Source organism: Stegodyphus dumicola, chromosome 9 (genome assembly GCF_044657685.1).
Source record: "Stegodyphus dumicola isolate Sdum_Otavi_A_Nest chromosome 9, ASM4465768v1".
NCBI classification, from domain to species: domain Eukaryota; kingdom Metazoa; phylum Arthropoda; class Arachnida; order Araneae; family Eresidae; genus Stegodyphus; species Stegodyphus dumicola.
Genome location: NC_140776.1, coordinates 20149845 through 20170132, shown reverse-complemented (window position 1 = coordinate 20170132; position 20288 = coordinate 20149845). Strand labels below are relative to the sequence as shown.

Sequence of the window (20288 nt, the reverse complement as noted above, 5' to 3'; positions counted from 1 at the left end):
TCGTGATTGTTCGCATGTGTATCGTTTATAAAGTATCTCATGGATGCATACGTGAATAAAGCGGGCACAGAATACTGGTAATGCGGTTCTGGTAATGCGGTAATTTCGAATCCCGACGAACTGGCTGGCTCCATGGGTGTTTTCGTGATTTTACGCATGTGTATAGTGTATGGAGTATCTTCTGGGTGTATATGTGAATAAAGCGGGCAGAGCCCGCGCAAAGCCACATAACACTGGTAATTCGGTCCAACTTTCGAATACCGGCGAACAGGCAGGCTCCATGTTTGTTTTCGTGATTTTACGCATGTGTATCGTTTATGCACCATCTTCAGCATGCATACGTGAATAAAGCGGGCACAGCACGCGCAAAATCGCTGAAAAATTGTATTTCGGTCCAACTTTCGAATCGGCAGCGGGCTGGCTGGAGGGGTGTTTTCGTGATTTTACGCATGTGTACGGTGTACGCAGTATCTTTTGCATGCACACGTGAACACTGTTTTGGGCGGGCTCCCGCCCAAAAGCGCTGAACACTGGTATTTCGGTCCAAATTTCGAATACCCGCGAAAGGGCTGGAAGCATGGGTGTTTTCGTGATTTTCCGCATATGTATAGTGTATGCGGTAACTTCTGGATGCATAGGTGAAAAAAGCGGGGGAAGCCCGCGGAATGCCGCTAAAAAATGGTAGTTCGGTTCAACTTTTCAATACCGGCCAAATTTAACATAGGATATCTTTTAAAAAGGAACAATGATAAGCGGGCTTCAGCCCGCTCAGCTGGCGGGCGTGCCCGCTAGTCTATACTATTAAAATCTGTGTGCCTCTGTCTGTTTGTGTGTTTGTAACATCATCTTCTCAAGAACGGCTGGGTGTAGAGCTTAGCGGAAGGTACCGTTGGATTCAGAATGCCCGTGGCTCGCCGGATTGACCATCGGCATCTTCGTGCGACTTTAATTAGCCGAGATATTAATTAAAAACTGATTTTCTCCCTACATTTCCCTACGTTTTGCACTTTCTTTCACGGGTTTCCCCTATTTTAGGGATTTGGCCGAGTGCCAAATTCGTTTTTCTCGAATATCTGCGGAACGGCTCCGAGTTGCGATTCGAAACGCATATCCCCGTATTCGAAAAAAATCAACGAATCCATCGATACCGGTCCCATCTTGATACGACAAAAATCCGCGGAGTTATTAATTAAAAACTGCGAAAACAATAATTTCGGCACTCAGTCTTCCGAGTGGCAACAGTCTCGGCAGTCGTCGGAGATAAAAATGCTATGGGAACGCCAAGGCCGTTCGCCACTAACAAACTAAGAATAAAAAATTAAAATAACTTAAAGGAATAAACTGAAAAGCTAAAATAAAACTAAAAATAGAAACATTCTCTTCATTTAGTTGTCGTTAGTTGAATGTAGATTGGTTTATGCCCTTGATAAGTCGAGTAAATGACGTCATAGATAAAATAAAAAGTTTTGTTTCCCGGTCTGGCAACAGATCAAATAGAATCAAAAGTTTAGTTTCCTGGTTTGGCAACAAAAAATTTATTTACGAATTTTGGATTTGGAAGGAGACCGTCGCAATTTTTTCCAGCATTTCAAATTTCGTAAATATTCTTATTATTACTCATTGCACTTAATCTTTATTTCTTTTTACAGGATATTTGATTGTTTTTTGCATTTATATTTGTAGTTTTAGTAATTTAAAGTAGTATTTTAGACTTTTATATGCTCCTGTTAGTTTAGAACTTGAGAATTCTTCGGAACATTAACTTGGTGACTCTTTTTATATATTTAATGTATTATTTTGTATTTTTTTAAAGATCTATTCATTCGTGTTTTATATTTCTGTTATTGTTGGTCGATAAATTGCATTTACATTTTATATTTTTGACATTTTCCTGTGTGCGATAACAATTATCGTTTTAAGGCGATCGAATGTTCTATATTTTATTAGATTTGTTATTTTGTTAGGTTTGTTATTTGAATTTCAGAATTGATTTCAGAAGTTCCTAATTTATATTTGTATTTATACCTTTTATTTATTTTGTGTTTAGGTTTTCATTTTCTGTTTATGTGCATTGTTCTCAGATTGACCTAATTATTAGAAATATTTTCATAATTTTTATCTGTGCTTGGAATTTTTCATAATATTACCCATATTATTTCTTATTTGCCAGCAATTTTTTAACAGGGAAGTTTTTGTTTTACATTTTTGATTTTTTAAAATTAATTTGCTCTTAAGTGGAAAATTTTTCATTTAGTCTAGGATTATTTTAAAATTTGTGTTGTATACATATAGAATGCATTAATTTTTTTTCCAGCAGTATTGGTTTAATGAGCAATTTTTTTCTTTCATCTGCGTAGTCAACTTTTTGAGTCGAGTTAATATTTTAGTAGTGCTTTTTTTAACGTACTGAAATGCCGAAACGGAAAAGAGGCATTACAGGAGATGCATCAAGAAGACGAAGAGCTGAAGCACAGAGTTTACGGCGAGCTGCAGAAAATGAAGAAGAAACTGCTGCGAGACTGAGCACGCAAACCTACGCGCTCAAGAAACGGAAGAAGAAACCGCTACGAGACTCGGCAGGAAAGCTCAACATCAAGAAAATTTACGTGCTGCAGAAACGGAACAAGAAACCATTAGGAGACTCAGCAGGCAATCCCAATGTCAAGAAAATTTGCGTGCTCAAGAAAGTGAAGAAGAAACCAGTAGGAGGCACAGACTGGAGTCTCATCGTCATCGTCAAGTTCGAGCGGAAGAGTCGGAAGAGGACGCTGCTACACGAAGAACGCGAGACGCTGCACGCCACAGACAAGTCCTATCCGAAGAAACAATGTCCGTACGAGAAGACAGGCTACGCATGAATGCAGCACAACGTTCACGCAGCACTCTTCACAATGCAGGAAGATGTGGACTCGAAGTTTATGTTGAGCAACACAGCGCCGGTTCAATGGAAGCTTCCTGCGATCTCTGCAACGGATTGTTCTTTACGGGAGAAAGGAATGCAAGAGGAAGATACATGCACTGCTGTAACAATGGGAAAATTGTCGAAGCTGAAAGAAGATATCCAGAAGAATGGCACAATTTAATGAATGGGAACCACCCGTTTTCTGAAGAGTTTTTTGCCAACATACGTACTTACAACTGCCTGCTCAGTTTTGCTTCATTGGGTGCCAATATAGAAATGCCTTCGGGTTCGGGTCCCTACTGCTTCAGGATTCACGGTGCCATATATCATCGAACGAGCCACCTTCATCCGCCTCATCCCGGTCAAGAACAGTATGCTCAGCTGTACATTTTAGATTCGGATCAAGCCCTCAGGCAGAGAATGAACATATTTGGAAATGTTGCCCTGAACGCCGAACTCCTGAGACAGTTGGACACAGTTTTAAGGAACGTTAATCCATATGCGGAAGCCTACAAGATGCTGAAGGAATTCGAAGAAGAAACTGTACGAGAGCAAGGTGCCGAAACTGCTGCGGATATCCGCATGTACATCAAGGGTGAAAGTGTTGCTGCAGGCGAGCACAGGGGCGTTACAATGCTCCGAAAGAAAATGAAGTTGCAGTCGTCTTCAAGAGTACGGACGGCGCTCCTCCATCGAAACCGAGACATCGTGATCCATCCGAGAGGTGGCGGTCTCATCAACATCAGTACCTTAAATCCCAACTTGGAACCCATGACGTACGTACTTTTCTTTCCTCACGGCGAGCAAGGATTCAGAGTCGGACAGCAATACACAGAGTTACAGTTTTACAGTCACAGGGTGTCCGTACGACGAGATTGCTACAACCCGATTTTGTATGGCCGGAAATTGTTTCAGCAGTATCTCGTGGATGCATACGTAAAAGTTGAAGGCAACAGGATTGCGTACCTCCGGAGCCATCAGACGAATCTGAGAGTGGAAACTTACATGGGTCTTGCCGATCACATTTACAGAGTTGGTCAAGAGACGGGCGTCCGCCCTGGAATACCGGTTATACTTCCGTCAACGTTTATAGGAAGCCCTCGCTGCATGCAGCAAAACTATTAGGACTCGATGGCCATTGTGCGCGACTTTGGTAAACCGGATCTGTTTTTGACTTTCACGTGCAACCCTAAATGGCCGGAAATAACAGAAAACTTATTCCCAGGACAGAAGGCTCACGATCGCCCGGACATCGTTTCGAGGGTATTTGACCTGAAGAAAACGGCTTTGATGCAAGATTTGACAAAGAATCACATCTTAGGTGCGACCATTGCAGATATACACGTCATCGAATTTCAGAAGAGAGGATTGCCTCATATGCACCTTTTGTTGTTTTTAGCGGAAGAAGACAAAATAAGAGATGCAGAGTGCATCGACTCGCTGGTGTGTGCTGAACTTCCAGATGCTACTCGACATCCGGAGCTACACAACATTGTGAAGTCATCGATGATTCACGGACCCTGCGGTGAACTGAATAGAAACTCTCCCTGCATGAGTGATGGTGTATGTTCGAAAGGATTTCCGAAACCGTTTCAGGCAGAAACTAAAGAGAACGTGAATGGCTACCCACTCTACAGAAGAAGGGACGATGGAAACTTTATCGTGATCAAGGGTCATGCCATCGATAACAGATGGGTCGTTCCTTACAATCCGTATTTATCGAAAAAGTACAACGCCCACATAAACGTTGAAGTATGCAGCTCCATAAAATCGGTGAAGTATTTGTTCAAATACGTGTACAAGGGTCATGATGCAGCTAAAGTTGTTCTGGAAGAATCTGGAGATAAAACTTTAATGTGGGACGAGATCAAATGCTTCTTAAATGCAAGATACGTGTCTGCCCCTGAAGCAGCGTGGAGGCTGTTTGAAAAAAGAATGCATTCTAAGTCGCACTCCATCATACGACTACCGGTTCATTTGGAAAACCTGCAGCCCGTCTATTTTGCCGAATCCGAAGAAAGGAATGCTTTCCAGAGAGCTGCCGAGAAAAATACCATGCTCACCGGATGGTTTGAACTGAACAGGACAGTTCCCGAAGCGAATGGTTACTTGTATGCCGAAATTCCTAAACATTTCACCTGGAGGAATCATGCCTGGCAGACACGAGTTAGACTTGGAGATTACATCATTTCAAGAATGTATTCTGTTAGCCCGAAAGATGTTGAGCGTTTCCATCTGAGGTTGCTGCTGTGTCACGTTAAAGGAGCGAAGAGTTTTGCCGACTTAAGAACTTACGAAGGTGTGGAGTATTCAACGTTCAAGGAAGCCTGCCGTGCAAGGCATCTGCTGCAAGACGGCGAAGAATGGAAAAATACTCTGGCAGAAGCATCAGCTTTTCAAATGCCACCGCAGCTAAGACAGCTTTTTTGCTTCATCTGTGTTTTCTGCAACCCTGCGGAACCCGTCGCTTTGTGGAATGAATTCAAAGAGTCCCTTTCTGAACATTTTGCGAGATCTTACTCCTTAGAAGACAGTTTCAGCCTTGCACTGAGAAGTATATAAGACCAGTTAGAAGTGCACAATGTTTCGCTATGTTCTCTTGGTCTCCCGCAACCAACATTGACTGATGCTGTTTCTCTCGAAGTCCCGCAGTTCGATGTCCAGTATGAAAACGAACAAGCCGAAGTGTTGAACGGGATGTTGAATCCTGAACAGAAATTAGTTTACGACTTGGTTTTGGAAGCTGTACGAGATGAGAATCCTAACACACCGAAGACATTTTGTGTTAATGCGTTTGCCGGAGCTGGAAAAACTTTCCTTTTTAGGACGATCCTTCATGCTGTTCGAAGAATGGGCCACGTTGCCATTCCCGTTGCGTGGACAGGTATTGCTGCTGTGCTGTTGACCGGTGGAAGAACTGTACACTCTACTTTCAAGTTGCCCGTTCCACTTCTGGAAACTTCTTCGTGCCGTGTGAGACAAGATAGCGCTGAGGGAAGGTACTTGAAGACTGCGAAACTTTTCATATGGGATGAATGCACCATGACGCCTCATTATGCTTTGGAAGCTGTCGACAGATTGCTGAGAGACTTGACCGGACTGGATGTTCCTTTTGGCGGTAAAACCTTAGTTTTAGGAGGTGACTGGAGACAAACATTACCTGTTGTCCCACACGGAAACCGAACTTCTGCGATCGAGAGCTGCATCAGGAATTCCTTTTTGTGGCCACATTTCAAACAGTGCACGCTTTCCACCAATATGCGATTGAATCCGGAAGAACAAGAATTTTCAGAATGGCTTCTGCAGTTGGGAGACGGTCGTCTTAGAAATGACAGTGGCTTGGACGAAGACATTATCGAAATTCCATCTTTGTGTGTGGTCAACAGATCGATAGTAGAAGAAATGTTTGGCTGCGGTAATGAATTCGACTTACAAGACTTGGCCAGTAAAGCGATTTTATGTCCAAAGAACGAGGAAGCTCTGAAGCTTAATGAAGAAATTCTTTCCACGTTTCCAGGTCAAGTTTTCACGCACTACAGTGCAGACTCGGTTATTTGCGATGACGAAGAAGAACAAGAAACGTATCAGCTGGATTTCATCCACAGCCTGACGCCTTCTGGAATGCCACCTCATCGTCTGAATTTGAAAGTTGGAGTTATAGTTATGCTTCTACGAAATCTACATCCATCGGTTGGACTCTGCAACGGAACAAGGCTCATTGTGAAGAGAATTATGCCAAACGTTTTAGATTGTGAAGTCATCTCTGGACAGAATGCTGGATCGAGAGTTTTCATTCCACGTGTTGAACTTTCACCATCAGATTCAAACCTCCCCTTTCAGCTCAAGCGAAGACAGTTTCCCATCAGGCTTGCATTTTGTATGACTATTAATAAGTCACAGGGACAGACACTTAAGAAAGTTGGGATTTATTTACCGCAACCAGTTTTCAGTCATGGAATGCTTTACGTAGCTTTTTCAAGATGTTCGTCTATGAGGAATGTTCGTGTTTTAGTGAAAGACACCAAGAAGCAAGGCCGTTTGATGCCCGCATGTTCTAAAGTATTCACAAGAAATATTGTTTACAGGGAGGTTCTGCAGTAAAAAAGTTACTCGAGACATTGAAACAGTGAGATTTTTGCAACACAAAATGAAGTTAATCAAGCCAAAGCAAAAATGAAAAAGATTTGAGGTTTTTGGATGACTGGGATAAATTGAAGCAAGTCAAGATGAAGCTGAAACAGTTTGAGAATTATGCATTAGTCGGCTTTTATGTCTGTTGTTACAAAGTGGAATTTGTAGTAGTTAGGAAATCGGAAGCTGTATTATTTTTTCAATTTTTTATAAATTTTCCTTTTCAGGTCTACATACAATTGCGTTCATTAATTTTAAAACATTTTATGTATTTTTCTTTTTTAGGTATTTATGGAACTGATTTCAATCACATAAAAATATTTCTTTTTCAGGTGTATATAGAAATGATTTGATTCAAATTAAAATGTTTTTATACATTTCTTTTCAGATGTACATAGAACTTGTAAATACTTTTTTTCAGGTGTATATAGAAATGATTTCATTCAAATTAAAATGTTTTTCTTTTCAGGTGTACATAGAACATGTAAATTTTTGTAAATAATTTTTCTTATTCATTGCTTGCATTTTTGTAAACACATACAAATATATATATATCTTAATTGTGCGTGTGTGTATATATGTATATACAATTGCATCAATATATATATATATATATATATACATATTTATATATAGTGATGCAATTTTGTCTATGATTCTGTAACAGCAGACCAGGGAAGGGGCTGATACCTGGGAGAAAAAATAACCCCCTGGTCGATGAGGTTGCAGAGGAGACCCCAGGTGTCAGGCAGTTTATGCCGTCAAAAGCCCACCAATTTTTTCTGTTTACATTTTTTTTTTCTGTTCAAGTTTTTGTGTTTAATATAAACTTATAACTAAGAAATTATTATTATTATTATTATTTCTTTTCAGATAAATACGGATTGTAGCTCGCCCATCTGGCGTACTTACTCGGTAGATTTTAAAAATTATTTTCTGTTTTTCTTTGAACTATTGACGCAATAACTGATTTCATTCATATAAAATATTTTGTTTTGCATGATATTTAATATACTCAAGGGATAGGCCTGTAATGTCTTTCCCAAAGTTGTGTCTTTTATAGACATAGGTACAGTAAAATATTTTACGGGTTCACACGACTGACATTTTATGAAACGTTTGGAAAAGTTTCTGTGTGCTGCCCTACTGTGTTATCCAAAGAACAACAGTTGCAGTAGTTGATGATAATGTGTGTACAGCCCCAAATAATTGGAGACAAGGATATTTTGGAGTTTGTTCAAAGCTAAAAAAATATCATTGATGCAGATTCCGACAAAGAAAACGAAATGAATAATGCAGTTCTTGTGGATGATTTTGTTTCATTGATTTTTTATTAAATACATGCCTATATGCATATCTGTGCAAATAAAATGTACTCTAATAAACTTAATTTTGTTGAAAATATGTTTTTTTTTTTTTTTTTTTTTTCAATATCCTTTAACACGAAAAAATTCTTCAGTCCCTTCGGTTTCGTGTTAATAATAATGAAAGTGAGAAAAACAATTTTAATCATAGATTTAAAATTATTTTTCTGTTTTTGATTTAAATACAAAATATTTCCACAAATTTCACACAGAAACTATTTTAGACACCAGCAAAGAATTGAGTGGGTGCAGCCCACCCATCTGCAATACTTACTCGGTAGATTTTAAAAATTATTTTCTGTTATTTATTTATTTTGAATGCGATAAAAACAGGCGACTAACTAATTTGGTTTATATGTATGTACATATATATTTTCAAATGTATATACAGGGGATATTGGACACATACAACACTATTGACACAATATGAGCTATATCCACACAATGATGGAACAAGGTGTGCAGCAGATGCAAGACATGGGCATGATTCACATGATATTTGATATACTCGAGGGATAGGACTGTAATGAGCAAATGAGTTTGTTCCACAAAGTTGCGTCTTTTACAAACACCCAACATTCGAATCCCAGTGAATGGGGTGGCTGCATGGGTGTTTTTGTTATTTTCCCCATGCCACTTTCCTTTAAAAAGCCGACAAGAAGGCATCCCTCCCCTTAGGCAGATTGCACTCGAGTGCTTTGCCGTAGCTGAATACGCTACACCACTACATTACACACGGAAGTAAAAATGACACTTCCTGTGGTCGTTGCCTAATTATTCAAAATATTTTGATAATTGTTATCTGTTCTTAGAATTTCCATAGCATTGCACATATTATTATTTAACATTCTGTTATTTACCAGCAATTTTATAATCTGCAAGTTTTGGTTTTACAATTTTTGATTTTTTAAAATTAACACCTTCTTACACAATTTGCAAACGAGTTCAATAGCCAAACATTCCCTTTCATATTACATCTGAAGAACTGTTGTAGCATTATGCAACAAACATTTCGCTGTTCATTAAAATATAGGAACACTTTTCAATCAAATTTTGATTAGAATTTGATGTAGATTGAAAAGTTGTTTTCAACTCAGCTGCCTTTACACTCGCAGTTGTATTCACAATTGATTTTCACGCTGGACTTTTATCATTTGTCATATCCGCTAAATTTTAAGTGTCAGCAATTTTTTCTGCGGTAACAGCATCTACAAATGACCATCTGCCATGAATATTCTTCACACATGCACGAGTTTTATTTTAGAACCGCTGATGCTTTGGGTTTATGATACTACTTGCTAATAGTATGCATTATGATAGCATAAGTAAAAAAAAAAAAAATTACCAGTATAATCAAAATAGAACAAATTCACGACTAAAATATTATCAAGAGTCTTAGAAGACCCTTCGAAGAACATTTTTAGAAGGTAAACAAAGATAACTGACGAAAACTGATCAGCTCGAAAACCCACGCTTGAAAAATGTAAACAAACGCCGCCGAAAGCAGTTACAGTTACGACTAAGATCAAAGGTTTGCTCGCAGTTAAAAGTATTACTTCCGAGCATGAAAAAATTGTAACATAATGCTTTTAAATGTTTTCTACTATTTTAAAGGCATTTAAATGCCAGTATATATTTACTGTTATGAAACATAATTACAAAAGAGATGTTAAGAATAAAATATATAGACAGCAGTTGGAGTTTACCAAAAAGAATTTAAATAAAGGAATTTTAACAACGAGTATACTGTTGGAATATCACACCCGAAAATTTTCGCGATTACACTTTGTACAAGCAGCTGAGCGGTAAAATCGCTGAACACTGGTAGTTCGGTCCAACTTTCTAATCCCGGCGAGCGGGCTGGCTGCATGTGTGTTTTCGTGGTTTTCCGCATGCAGTATCTTCTGCATGCATACGTTAACAAAGCGGGCGCAGCAAATGTAAAATCGCTGTACACTGGTAGTTAGGTCCAACTTTCGAATACCACGAAGGCATCCATCCCCTGAAGTAATGGGCTTCAGCCCGCTCAGCTGGCGGGCTTGCCCGCTAGTGTATGTATATTTCTCGTATTGTGATAAAACAACGGTACATAGAATCATCGAATTTTGAATAACGTAATCCTCCAACGAATATGAGCATGTGGAAGACCAAATTTGAAATTTGAAATTTGTTTTATGATCGATTTCCTATTTTTTAAAACTTTGACGAATTTTTGATTAACAAACTCAAGGATTTCAAACCGAGCAATGGCAACGTTGTGCAGAAAAAACATTTTTATCTCCAGCGCGTGAGTCTCTGTATCGGAAATTCTAAGGATATGCTCGTTTTAAAACTATTTTGCGATATTGCTGTTGCACTGGATCTTATGCTGTTGCACTGGATTATTATCACTGGATTAAGTGCGAGGAACATGATATTTAATAAAGAAAGGTAACACACAAAATGTTAAAAAACGCCCCTTTGGACGTAATTTAAAATCTGAAACATTTCAGATTTTTTTTTATTTTTTATTTTTTAATTTTTTAAGTAATGAACGATGTTCTGTATATATTTATAGATGAATGATGTCTTATTACGAAGCTATGTATGTATTAATGTTTCATTAAATTCGTCTTGTTTCAAGATGAGTTGTGATTTGGCCAAGACACACCCCATTTATATATATATATATATATATATATTAGTATTTAATTCTGGAATTAAATATTTTAATACTTAATAATGAATATTTAGTTTTTAGGGGAGCATTCATGCGTGGTGTTTGAATTAATACCAAAATTTTATACATGTATGGGATTTCATTTTTCATGACCGTCAGATGGCACTGGACATTATTAGATGAAACTGTTTCGTGGAAAACGATGAGACGGTGCTGCCATTTAAATGAAAGACGTGTCTAAGACGGAGTTCTAAGATGTAAAAGACATCAAACTTCTCTACATCTGCATATATAATTTTGATTTCTTTTATCTACACTTCTAAGTTAATCGTTGATAACCTAATAGGGTATTTCTCCCTCCTTCTTAGCATTCCTTTATGGTGAAGTCATCAGCACGTTCGGAGCGTATTCGAGAGGTCCGTGGTTCAAGCCGCGGCGAAGTCATTGATCATTTCTTCAGTTTCTGACAACGAAACAATTCTAAATGACTCCACAGTGGCACCTGAACTAAACACATTGGTGGATGATGATTTTACACCAACAGTATGTGGCGACTGTGTTCCCTAATCCCCAGTCGCCCTTTAAGTATGCTAAGAATATATAATGTATTTCTCCCGCCTTCTTAGCATGCCTTCGTGGTGTAGTGGACAGCCCGCTCGGCGCGTGTTCAAGGGATCCGTGGTTCGAGTCCCCGCGAAGGCATTGCTCAATTTTCATCTCTTCTGCTTTCGAAAAATATTTAATCTCTAAAACCTTTATAATATGTATTAGTTAAACAGTCACTTTACGGCATGTGTTCTACCTGTGGACAAACACGAGCTTTTAGCCATTTTATGACGTTAAGTTCTACACGGACGGAATATGCGTGTGGATAACTTTGTACATGATTTGAAGGTATGAAGATAGTGCAGATACATTAGATAACAACGGAGAACAAAAAACTTGCAGAGCAACTAACAAGATAAAATTTTATTTGTTGAAGACCAATTCTGAGGATTTCAGTAAAGAGTATTTATAGAGATAGATAGGTTGTTTAAATTTTGAAAAGTTATTAGAGAACAGCTAACGGTATTACCGTGAATAAAACGACATATTGCAGATTACGTTTTATGTGATGTAGATTGAATTTCAGGAAGGTGACGTGGTCAAAACAAAATTGGGAACTATAAGGTATATCGCTAAATTAAAGTTAATATTTTTCTTTCATATCCTCCCCTTCATACAGATAAAGGCTTTGGCAATCGGAATGCCTTTTTAGGAATAAAAGCATTATATCATTAACAAATGTAAATAAATCTTTTACAATATATAGAATATGCATTTATACAGTGATAAAAAAAATATTTTCTTCAAGGGCATAAGCCTTTACTTTCCCTTATGCCCCGACACTTTGTTCATGAACTTTCTGATACCTTAAGTATGAAAACCTGTTCATAAGAATGTAATTTGGAAACATTAAAAAATATTATGTAATCTAAGTTAAATGTACAGTCCAGTTTTTAAAAGTCTGTAATTTCCTTTTCGCTAAATGTACAAGTTTTTTAAAGTTCTTGAAATGCTCTTTCCAACCATTACGAAGATTGTTCTAAATTCAGAGTCCTAACGTTTCGACGAATTAATTTAATTAACTAACGTTTCGAATAATTAAAAAAATTCAGAGTTCTTGAAAATCATTGCTCGAATATCACAATGTAAATTTTATACTTCTTTTCTTGAAAGTCTTTTATAAAAACAATATAAAAATATATAATATACAATATAAAAACAAAATATTTTAATTACATGTACATGAAATGCTATTAAAATTAATTATTTACTCATTATAAAACAAAGCACATTTTCATACTCTGTAAAATAATGCAAAATATATTTTAGAAATTAATATAAGTAAACTAAAACAGTACAATATCAAAGAACAGTTTGGTGAAAAATGGGCAGGTCCTCAAGATGAGAATCAGCAGAACTACTGTTGATGTCTGTGGGATTTTTAAATACAATAGCACATAAAAACCTCCATTCTTCATACAAAGCAACTGGGTTTTAGCATTTTATAAATATATGTCCTTAAATGGTGTGAAAGCATTTTAGGTAACTGGAATTTAACATTGCATAAATATATGAAAGTTATTAAATAAAAGTATGGCCATATAAAAATTCAAATTATATAATTGAAATAAAAGCATAAATATATGAAAATTCTAATTCAAATTAAGACAAATAACTCATATACTAAAGTTAAATAACTTGTATACTAAAACTAAATAACTCGTATACTAAAAGTAAATAACTCGTACTAAAACTAAATAACTCGAAAACTTAAAAATAACTCGTATACTAAAGTTTGGTCTTAGAAATTTAGTAAATAAAATTTTACATTAACCCACAGCAATCATACAGAACATTTTAAATGTGTGTAGTGTGTTTACTACTGAAAACACACAGCGAGTTCATAGCTATAGTTGACTCTCCTAACAAATTAATTTTAATATTAGAAGTATACCTAGGGGGAGAGCAAGTGGGTGCTATCACTGCTTGTACCCCTCCCAGAGATAATGCGAGGAGTCATACATATAGTATGATTCTCGCGTCGGAGTACAGCAAGATATACTTTTGCCTTGAGAAGCTGGTATCTTGGCAGGTTGCAAAATATATTTCAGAGATTTTATTCCTCATTTTCGAGCTTTGGAATACGTACATAACAAGTTTTAAACAAGAAAATTCTGAGAAGGAAAGGGGTAAGTTAAGTAAGAAGCCCGATTGAGAAAAAGTGAAATTCGGGAGTAATTTGTCATGATTAGGTTTAGAGACTTTATCAAAATAAAAAGTCATATCCGAGTTACAAATATTTATTAAAGGTGTGAAGACATTTTAATAAATAATATAGAAAATACGAATTAATTACTTTTGATAGCAAATAGTATTTTACTATTTCTTACAGTTAACGTAAATTCAGTTACTGGAATAGCAGAGCTGAAAATTTCTGAATAGGTATTTAAGATACTCTATGAATGATTTTGATATAAAATATAAGAAAGGTTTCACCAGTGTTCTAGATAATATATTAACTAGGTATCCTACTTGTCAACATTTGTGAAACATGTTTATCCTTGCATCATTAAGGAAGGGCAAGCAGCCAGATTAAAATGAGGAATTAAAAAGAATATTACTAAATTAAAGTTGCTGATTTTCTTTCATATTTTATATATTACATATATGCATATTTAATGAAAAGTTTAATTGAAAAATGTGTTGCAGTTTTACTTTTTGGTTTCCAAATTAAACCTAGCCCACCAGCGGCCGAGTGGTAAAGTCGCTAAACACTGGTAGTTCGGTCCGAGTTTTGAATCCTGCGAACAGGCTGGATGCATGGGAGTTTTCGTGGTTTTTCCCAAGTGTAACGTGTATACGAGACAGTTTCCTTCGAAAGTCCTCCACGAAGGCACCGCTCCTCTTTGGCAGATAGCTTTAGCGTGATTTGTCATAATTAAATACAACACACACACCAAATTAAACCTAAGAATTTAATTTAACTCATATTAATGCAGAGTACAATGTGCGATCAAAAATATGCATCATTTTTATAATAAATATGAAGTATACGTATTAAAAATTTAAACAGGAAACTATGGCACATGGATTCATAATACTCTATGGATGATTTTAAATTTATATTATTTATATTAAAATGCGTGGCGTTTGGATTAACAATTATTATGTAGGGTTTATATTTATTTTAACTAACATTTATTTTAAGTTTAAACTATCTTTCCTGTCAAGCCTTACTTTCCCCTGGAATTGCCAATGCCAGAGTATGTAAATTTTAGTAGAACGCGCAAGGATTCAAATTATCAGCGGAAGTATTCTGAGTTAAATAGAAAGGAAACGAGTTCGAAAGGGTGCTTTCTTGCTTCACGAGTGTGGAGGTGGCTAGTTAGAAATTGAAGAACCACGCGTTTCGGCCTGTGTGCTTGCCTCGGCAAATTGGTAATCTTTCAACGTAATATTCAGAGTTTGCTGAATTATCAGCGGTATTTTAGAACACGGTGAGGTTAGTTACGTTTAGAGAGCCTCGTAGTTAGTCACTTGTTATTATCTCTTTTCAGTTTCTTATTTTTATTTTACCGCAGGGTCGGCGTAGTTTGTGAGCGTCAAGAGCACGCATTTGTAATTTCTAAAGTTGAATAAAAAGGGACTTAAACCCTTCTCAAGACTCTTTCTAATTTCCAGTTTTCAGCAGTCACCACTTTGTTGCGTGCAGGTTGGAAGCGCGCAACTTTACAATTAAACAGTCACTCTACTAAGTAAACTCATACATTATAGCACCTAGATACTAAAAATAGTTTGCAGAACGTATGATATACTTTTGTATTATTTCGGGTTGCGGCAATCCCATAACTTATCAAATATATATCACAAACATCAATATATAGCAACTATCATATTTCTCAATACATGGGAAATTACAAAATATAAACATTATATATATATATAAGAATATAAGAATTAATAATTCTAAAAAATCACTGTTACATCATTATTAATACAAAATCAATTTTACTTTTTGCCATTATTCTTATTATGATCAGGATGATAATAATTTAAAAGATTCAATATGAAAGTAAAGTTGTGGGAAACTATTCACTAAAAAGGAAAATAAATTAGCGGAGGAAGTAAGGAACTATGGCTCTCTAGATACAAACACCTACACTTTACGCTACACTGAATATATCTATAATAAACCAAAAACCAATTTCATGATTTAACTTCAGAAACTTTTTTTAGCAATTTGTTTTAGGAATAAATGCATTTAGACTAAAAGCTGTTTTATTTTAGTACGCAGAAACTATTTGCTTTTTTTTTTTTTCCATAACGTTCCTCGTACTTTCAGGGAATTTCTGAAATAACATTCTTTCTATAAAACTCCAAACATTATGTGACGTTGCAAGGGAGGAGGGAGAGGTGATTGAATAGCTGTATAAATGAAATTACAGAATAAATCAAAAATAGCAACATCAAATTACCTTTGCCGAATTTCCACCTGACCACCGGCCTCGGCTGACCCTCCGCTTGACAATCGAAGGTTACCGACATTCCTTCTAAAGCTGATTGATCGCTTGGTTTAATCACCCATACCGGAGGTGCTGAAGTGAAAAGTAAAAAAAAAAAGACATAAAATTAGAAGAAAAAAGTGAGCATGACCCACGTGTGGAAAAAAAAGATTCACGATTTAATCGAAGCATTTCTTCATGAATATTAATGCAATTTTTAACGCCGTTAATGGACTGTTAACTGAAAGTTGCTAATGGAAGTGCATTTGCCTTCTCTGCAGCGATTTATATATGAGCTCTGAGACGCATTTCCGAGCACTTCTGAGGCATTAAATCCGTCAGATCATATTAATCATGGTTTAAAAACACGTAATGAATGCTGAAATTATTGAATGTAAAATCAATTTCAGTTATTCATTTGGAAAAAAGGAAAAATATATGCACGTTTTTGTTTAATTTATTCGTGAAGCATGCACTGATAACTCTGTGAAGTAAAGGAAACATAACAGGGCCAGAACACATTAAGTATGGTTAAGCTGAAGAAACCTCCGCAACAAATATGCGGAAAAATAAATATATATTAATTTCTTCTTCAATTGTATGTGTTATATGGAATATACAATGATCCTGTATGTTTCCTAAAAAATACTGAAATGTACTGAAAATAATTTATTTTTCTAAAAGGCAAATCGTCAGGAAAATCATTTGGTAACTAGGTATATATTTAATGTTAAAATTAATTTTATTGTTAAACATTAAATCTTTTGTGTGTTAAAAGAAGTGTTTGGTAGATAACGAAAATAACAATATTTGCAACATGCACTGTGTTTCAGCAAATCGGTTACAAACTCTCAGGCAGAGATAAAGTACACCTAGAAGATGGAAGAAATGATATTAATCCTTTCCTGGTGCGCTAGTGACAACAAAAACCGTAGGAAAGGAAGAACACGAATAGAGTGATAATATATGTTTATTATGCTTAGTACAGCGGAAAGCGAGAAATAAGAACAAAAACAGAGGATCGTAATGAAAGAAGGTGTTCAAAATTGCGTCTGAGACTTATCCTCAACGTGGAATGTGAAGGGCTGATCCGGTGCGTTGGCCAACAAGATTTCCAGGCCTCACTTGCATTGACTAGTTTCTCTGGGGCTACGTCAAGATATTGGTGCACAAATTCCTCGTCAGAAGAACCAAAGAAATTGTTGCACGTATCGTGACAGCTGCTGATGAAGTCCAGCATATGTTTGAATTTTCCAGAATATTAGATCTTCCATGCGACGGCAATGTGAGGCCTGCAACAGGGTTCGTGGCCGCAATTTCAAACAATCTTCCTTTCAAACAATCCTATGATAACCGTTGTCTATTTTTGTTTTTATTTCTGGATTTCTCCTGTATTAAACATAATAACCATGTTTCCTCACACTATTTATGTTCTTCCTTTCTTGTGCTTTGTGTTGTCATTACCGTGCCAATAAAGCCTTTTCGACCATGCATTGCTATGTGATTTTCCATCGTCTAGGTGTACTCTATCTCTCCTGAAAGTTTGTTGCCGATTTGCTGAAACACCCAGTTTATATATGTAAAATCATTTTTACTTTGTAAAATGCTAAATTATTAATAGTGTAAAATACTAATTTACTAATACTGTAAAATACTAAATTGTTAATAGTGTAAAATGCTAATTTACAATTATTGTAAAACACTAATTTATAAACACTGCAAATTTACAAAATCATCGGTTCTCTGCGCATAATACTATACGAAGGATATAAAATTTTAGTGTCCTTAGAACCTTGGCTGAAAATGTCAATTTTATCTACAGGAAACTGAACAGTGTTCTTCAGCATAAAAGAAGAGAAAGCAGAAGTATATTTCATCATTAATAAAAGATGTGCCCCATTGACCACAAATCTATGATTTGCCAATTATATTGAACAAATAATATCGTTCTAAATCATAACAATATCGAACCAGAATATAGTCATTTCTTGGAATGAATTATTATTGTAAACATTCGAAACGCACTGCTTAAGAAAGAAACTACATTGGAGACCAGATTGTTTGAAATTCCTAGCACGACTTACGTGCGATGCTGCATACCGACGAAATGCATCATTAGTGATAGGTTGCAGTATCCTCGCAGGCCACATATTTGTTGCCAAAAGGGTGTTTGCATTACTCGGACGCAGTTGAAGCCACAGTGACCTTTAATGAGATGGTTGTAGAAACGGTTTGCGATGACGATGATCACAGATGTTGCATATATTATAACTTGCAAGAAGCATTAGAATAATAGCACAATATGCTATTTCTAAAAGCTGAGTTTTTAGGTACTTTCTTTTACAAAAAGTCTTTTTATCAAGAAATAGTTTTCTCTCCCTTACACAGAGGAATAAATTTAAGATAAGTATCTCATTTTCAATCATGAATAATTCATTGGAATGAATTAGGACACCCTAAGCTAATATCAGCTGATTTAAATGTATATATTAAGCTGAGAAATACATAAACTCATTATAAATAAAACTTAGCTGCAGTGTTCGGTTACTGCATGCAGCCGTTATTAAACTAAATTGTGCACTAACAACGGGAGGTTATTCCTTTTGTTTTTGTAATGTAAAAGTAATAAATGATATGAAATATTTTTCATTATAAAACTAAATATTATTAAGTGAAATTTTTCAAGTAATATTTTATATGCACGAGAATACTTCTAACTTTGGCTTTTGATGTACACTGTGAGATGAATAATCATAGTTACTATAAAGAAAAATACTGTGTACTCACAAATTTAGGTGAATGAAATGGATGATTTAAAAAAATTCGTTTTACATAATTCTTCTTCTTAATCAATTATGTTGTAGATTGAAAAATTAGCAGCGCCTTCGCCGGGAAACGAACCACGGACCTCTGGAATACCAGCCCAACATGCAGAACCACTACATTACGAAGGCACGCTAGGAAAGTGGGAGAAATACCTTATATACTCCCCTTTTTAAAGGGAAGACTGGGGTTTTTAGCGGACACAATCGCCAAATCCTGGGTGTAGAGAGACCTCATCCAACACTCTTTTAGTTCGGGCGTCACTGTAGAGACATTAGGATTTATTTGAAAGCAAGAGAGATTAGCCGGGAATCGAAACACGGGCCTCTGGAATACCGGCCCAGCATGCAGAACCACTACACCACGAAGGCACGCTAGGAAAGTGGGAGAAATACCTAATAATGTAAAACGAAATTTTACGAATTAAATAAGTTATGTAAAACTGGAAATCCAGAGAGGCGATATAGAGCGGCAAGTCTCAACTTGAAAAGGAAATTGTTCTCAGAAAACTATAACAGCTGTTCCATAAGCCTGCACCCTATAAAGGTTCTAGGGCATGTCTATATCTCTGGCAATGAGTAGACCGATTACCTCGTCAAAGAAGCCCGAAATGGTACTGAATTTTCCAAAAGTTTAACCCTTACCGATGCAGAGGCAAAAGCCAGCCGAGTTAGGAAAAATTCTATTCTTAAGCTAAACTGCAAACAAACTATTTGCTTTACCCTAGCCAGACTGAGAACAAAACACTTTAAATGAATGTAAAAATTCCCTGATGGTCGCTGAAGTTATAACTGCTGCCCTCATTGCCTTTGGCGCACAGCGAAATTCCCTGATGGTCGCCGAAGTTATAACTGCTGCCCTCATTGCCCTTGGCACACAAGTTTCTCCAGCACACATCATTGACTTTCCTGCCATACTGGACAGGCTCTTCAGGATTGATTTTTCTCCACCTACTGGAGTGCCAGCTTCTACGTGCTTCGAGGATCATCGACATCGCTAGCGCTACTTTAGATACTTTTGGTCCTATTTGGTCTTTCTGCACCATTTGGACAAGGCAACAAAAAAACGGAAAATAATTAATTTTCTTACTGTTGAAAAACAATGCACTCCAAGATTTTAGAATCACTTATTTACGGAAACAAATATCATTATACGCACATAGTACAAGGTAACCTGCACTCATTGTGAACGGGGAATCTGCCGCTACAGCCCTTTCCCAAAACAACCATGCCGATTTTATTCCCATTTTAGCCCGAACTGGAAATAGCTTTTGGAGATTAATCCCATATTAGCATCCGTTTTTCGTTCCTCTATATACGTAAAGGTGGTTGATTTTACGACTCGTCACCTTCCATTCGAGC

General features: G+C 36.5%; 1 protein-coding gene across 3 annotated transcripts in view; it reads right to left on the bottom strand.

The window, feature by feature from the left end:
* The window catches only part of LOC118192022 (cell adhesion molecule Dscam1-like), a 1213535-nt gene that overhangs the window by 498158 nt on the left and 695089 nt on the right, over positions 1 to 20288 (bottom strand). For all 3 annotated transcript variants that reach the window (XM_085823265.1, XM_085823266.1, XM_085823267.1), the window contains exon 10: positions 16078 to 16197. In XM_085823265.1, the coding sequence (XP_085679391.1) occupies positions 16078 to 16197 (120 nt within the window). The remainder of the gene's footprint in view (positions 1 to 16077; positions 16198 to 20288) is intronic.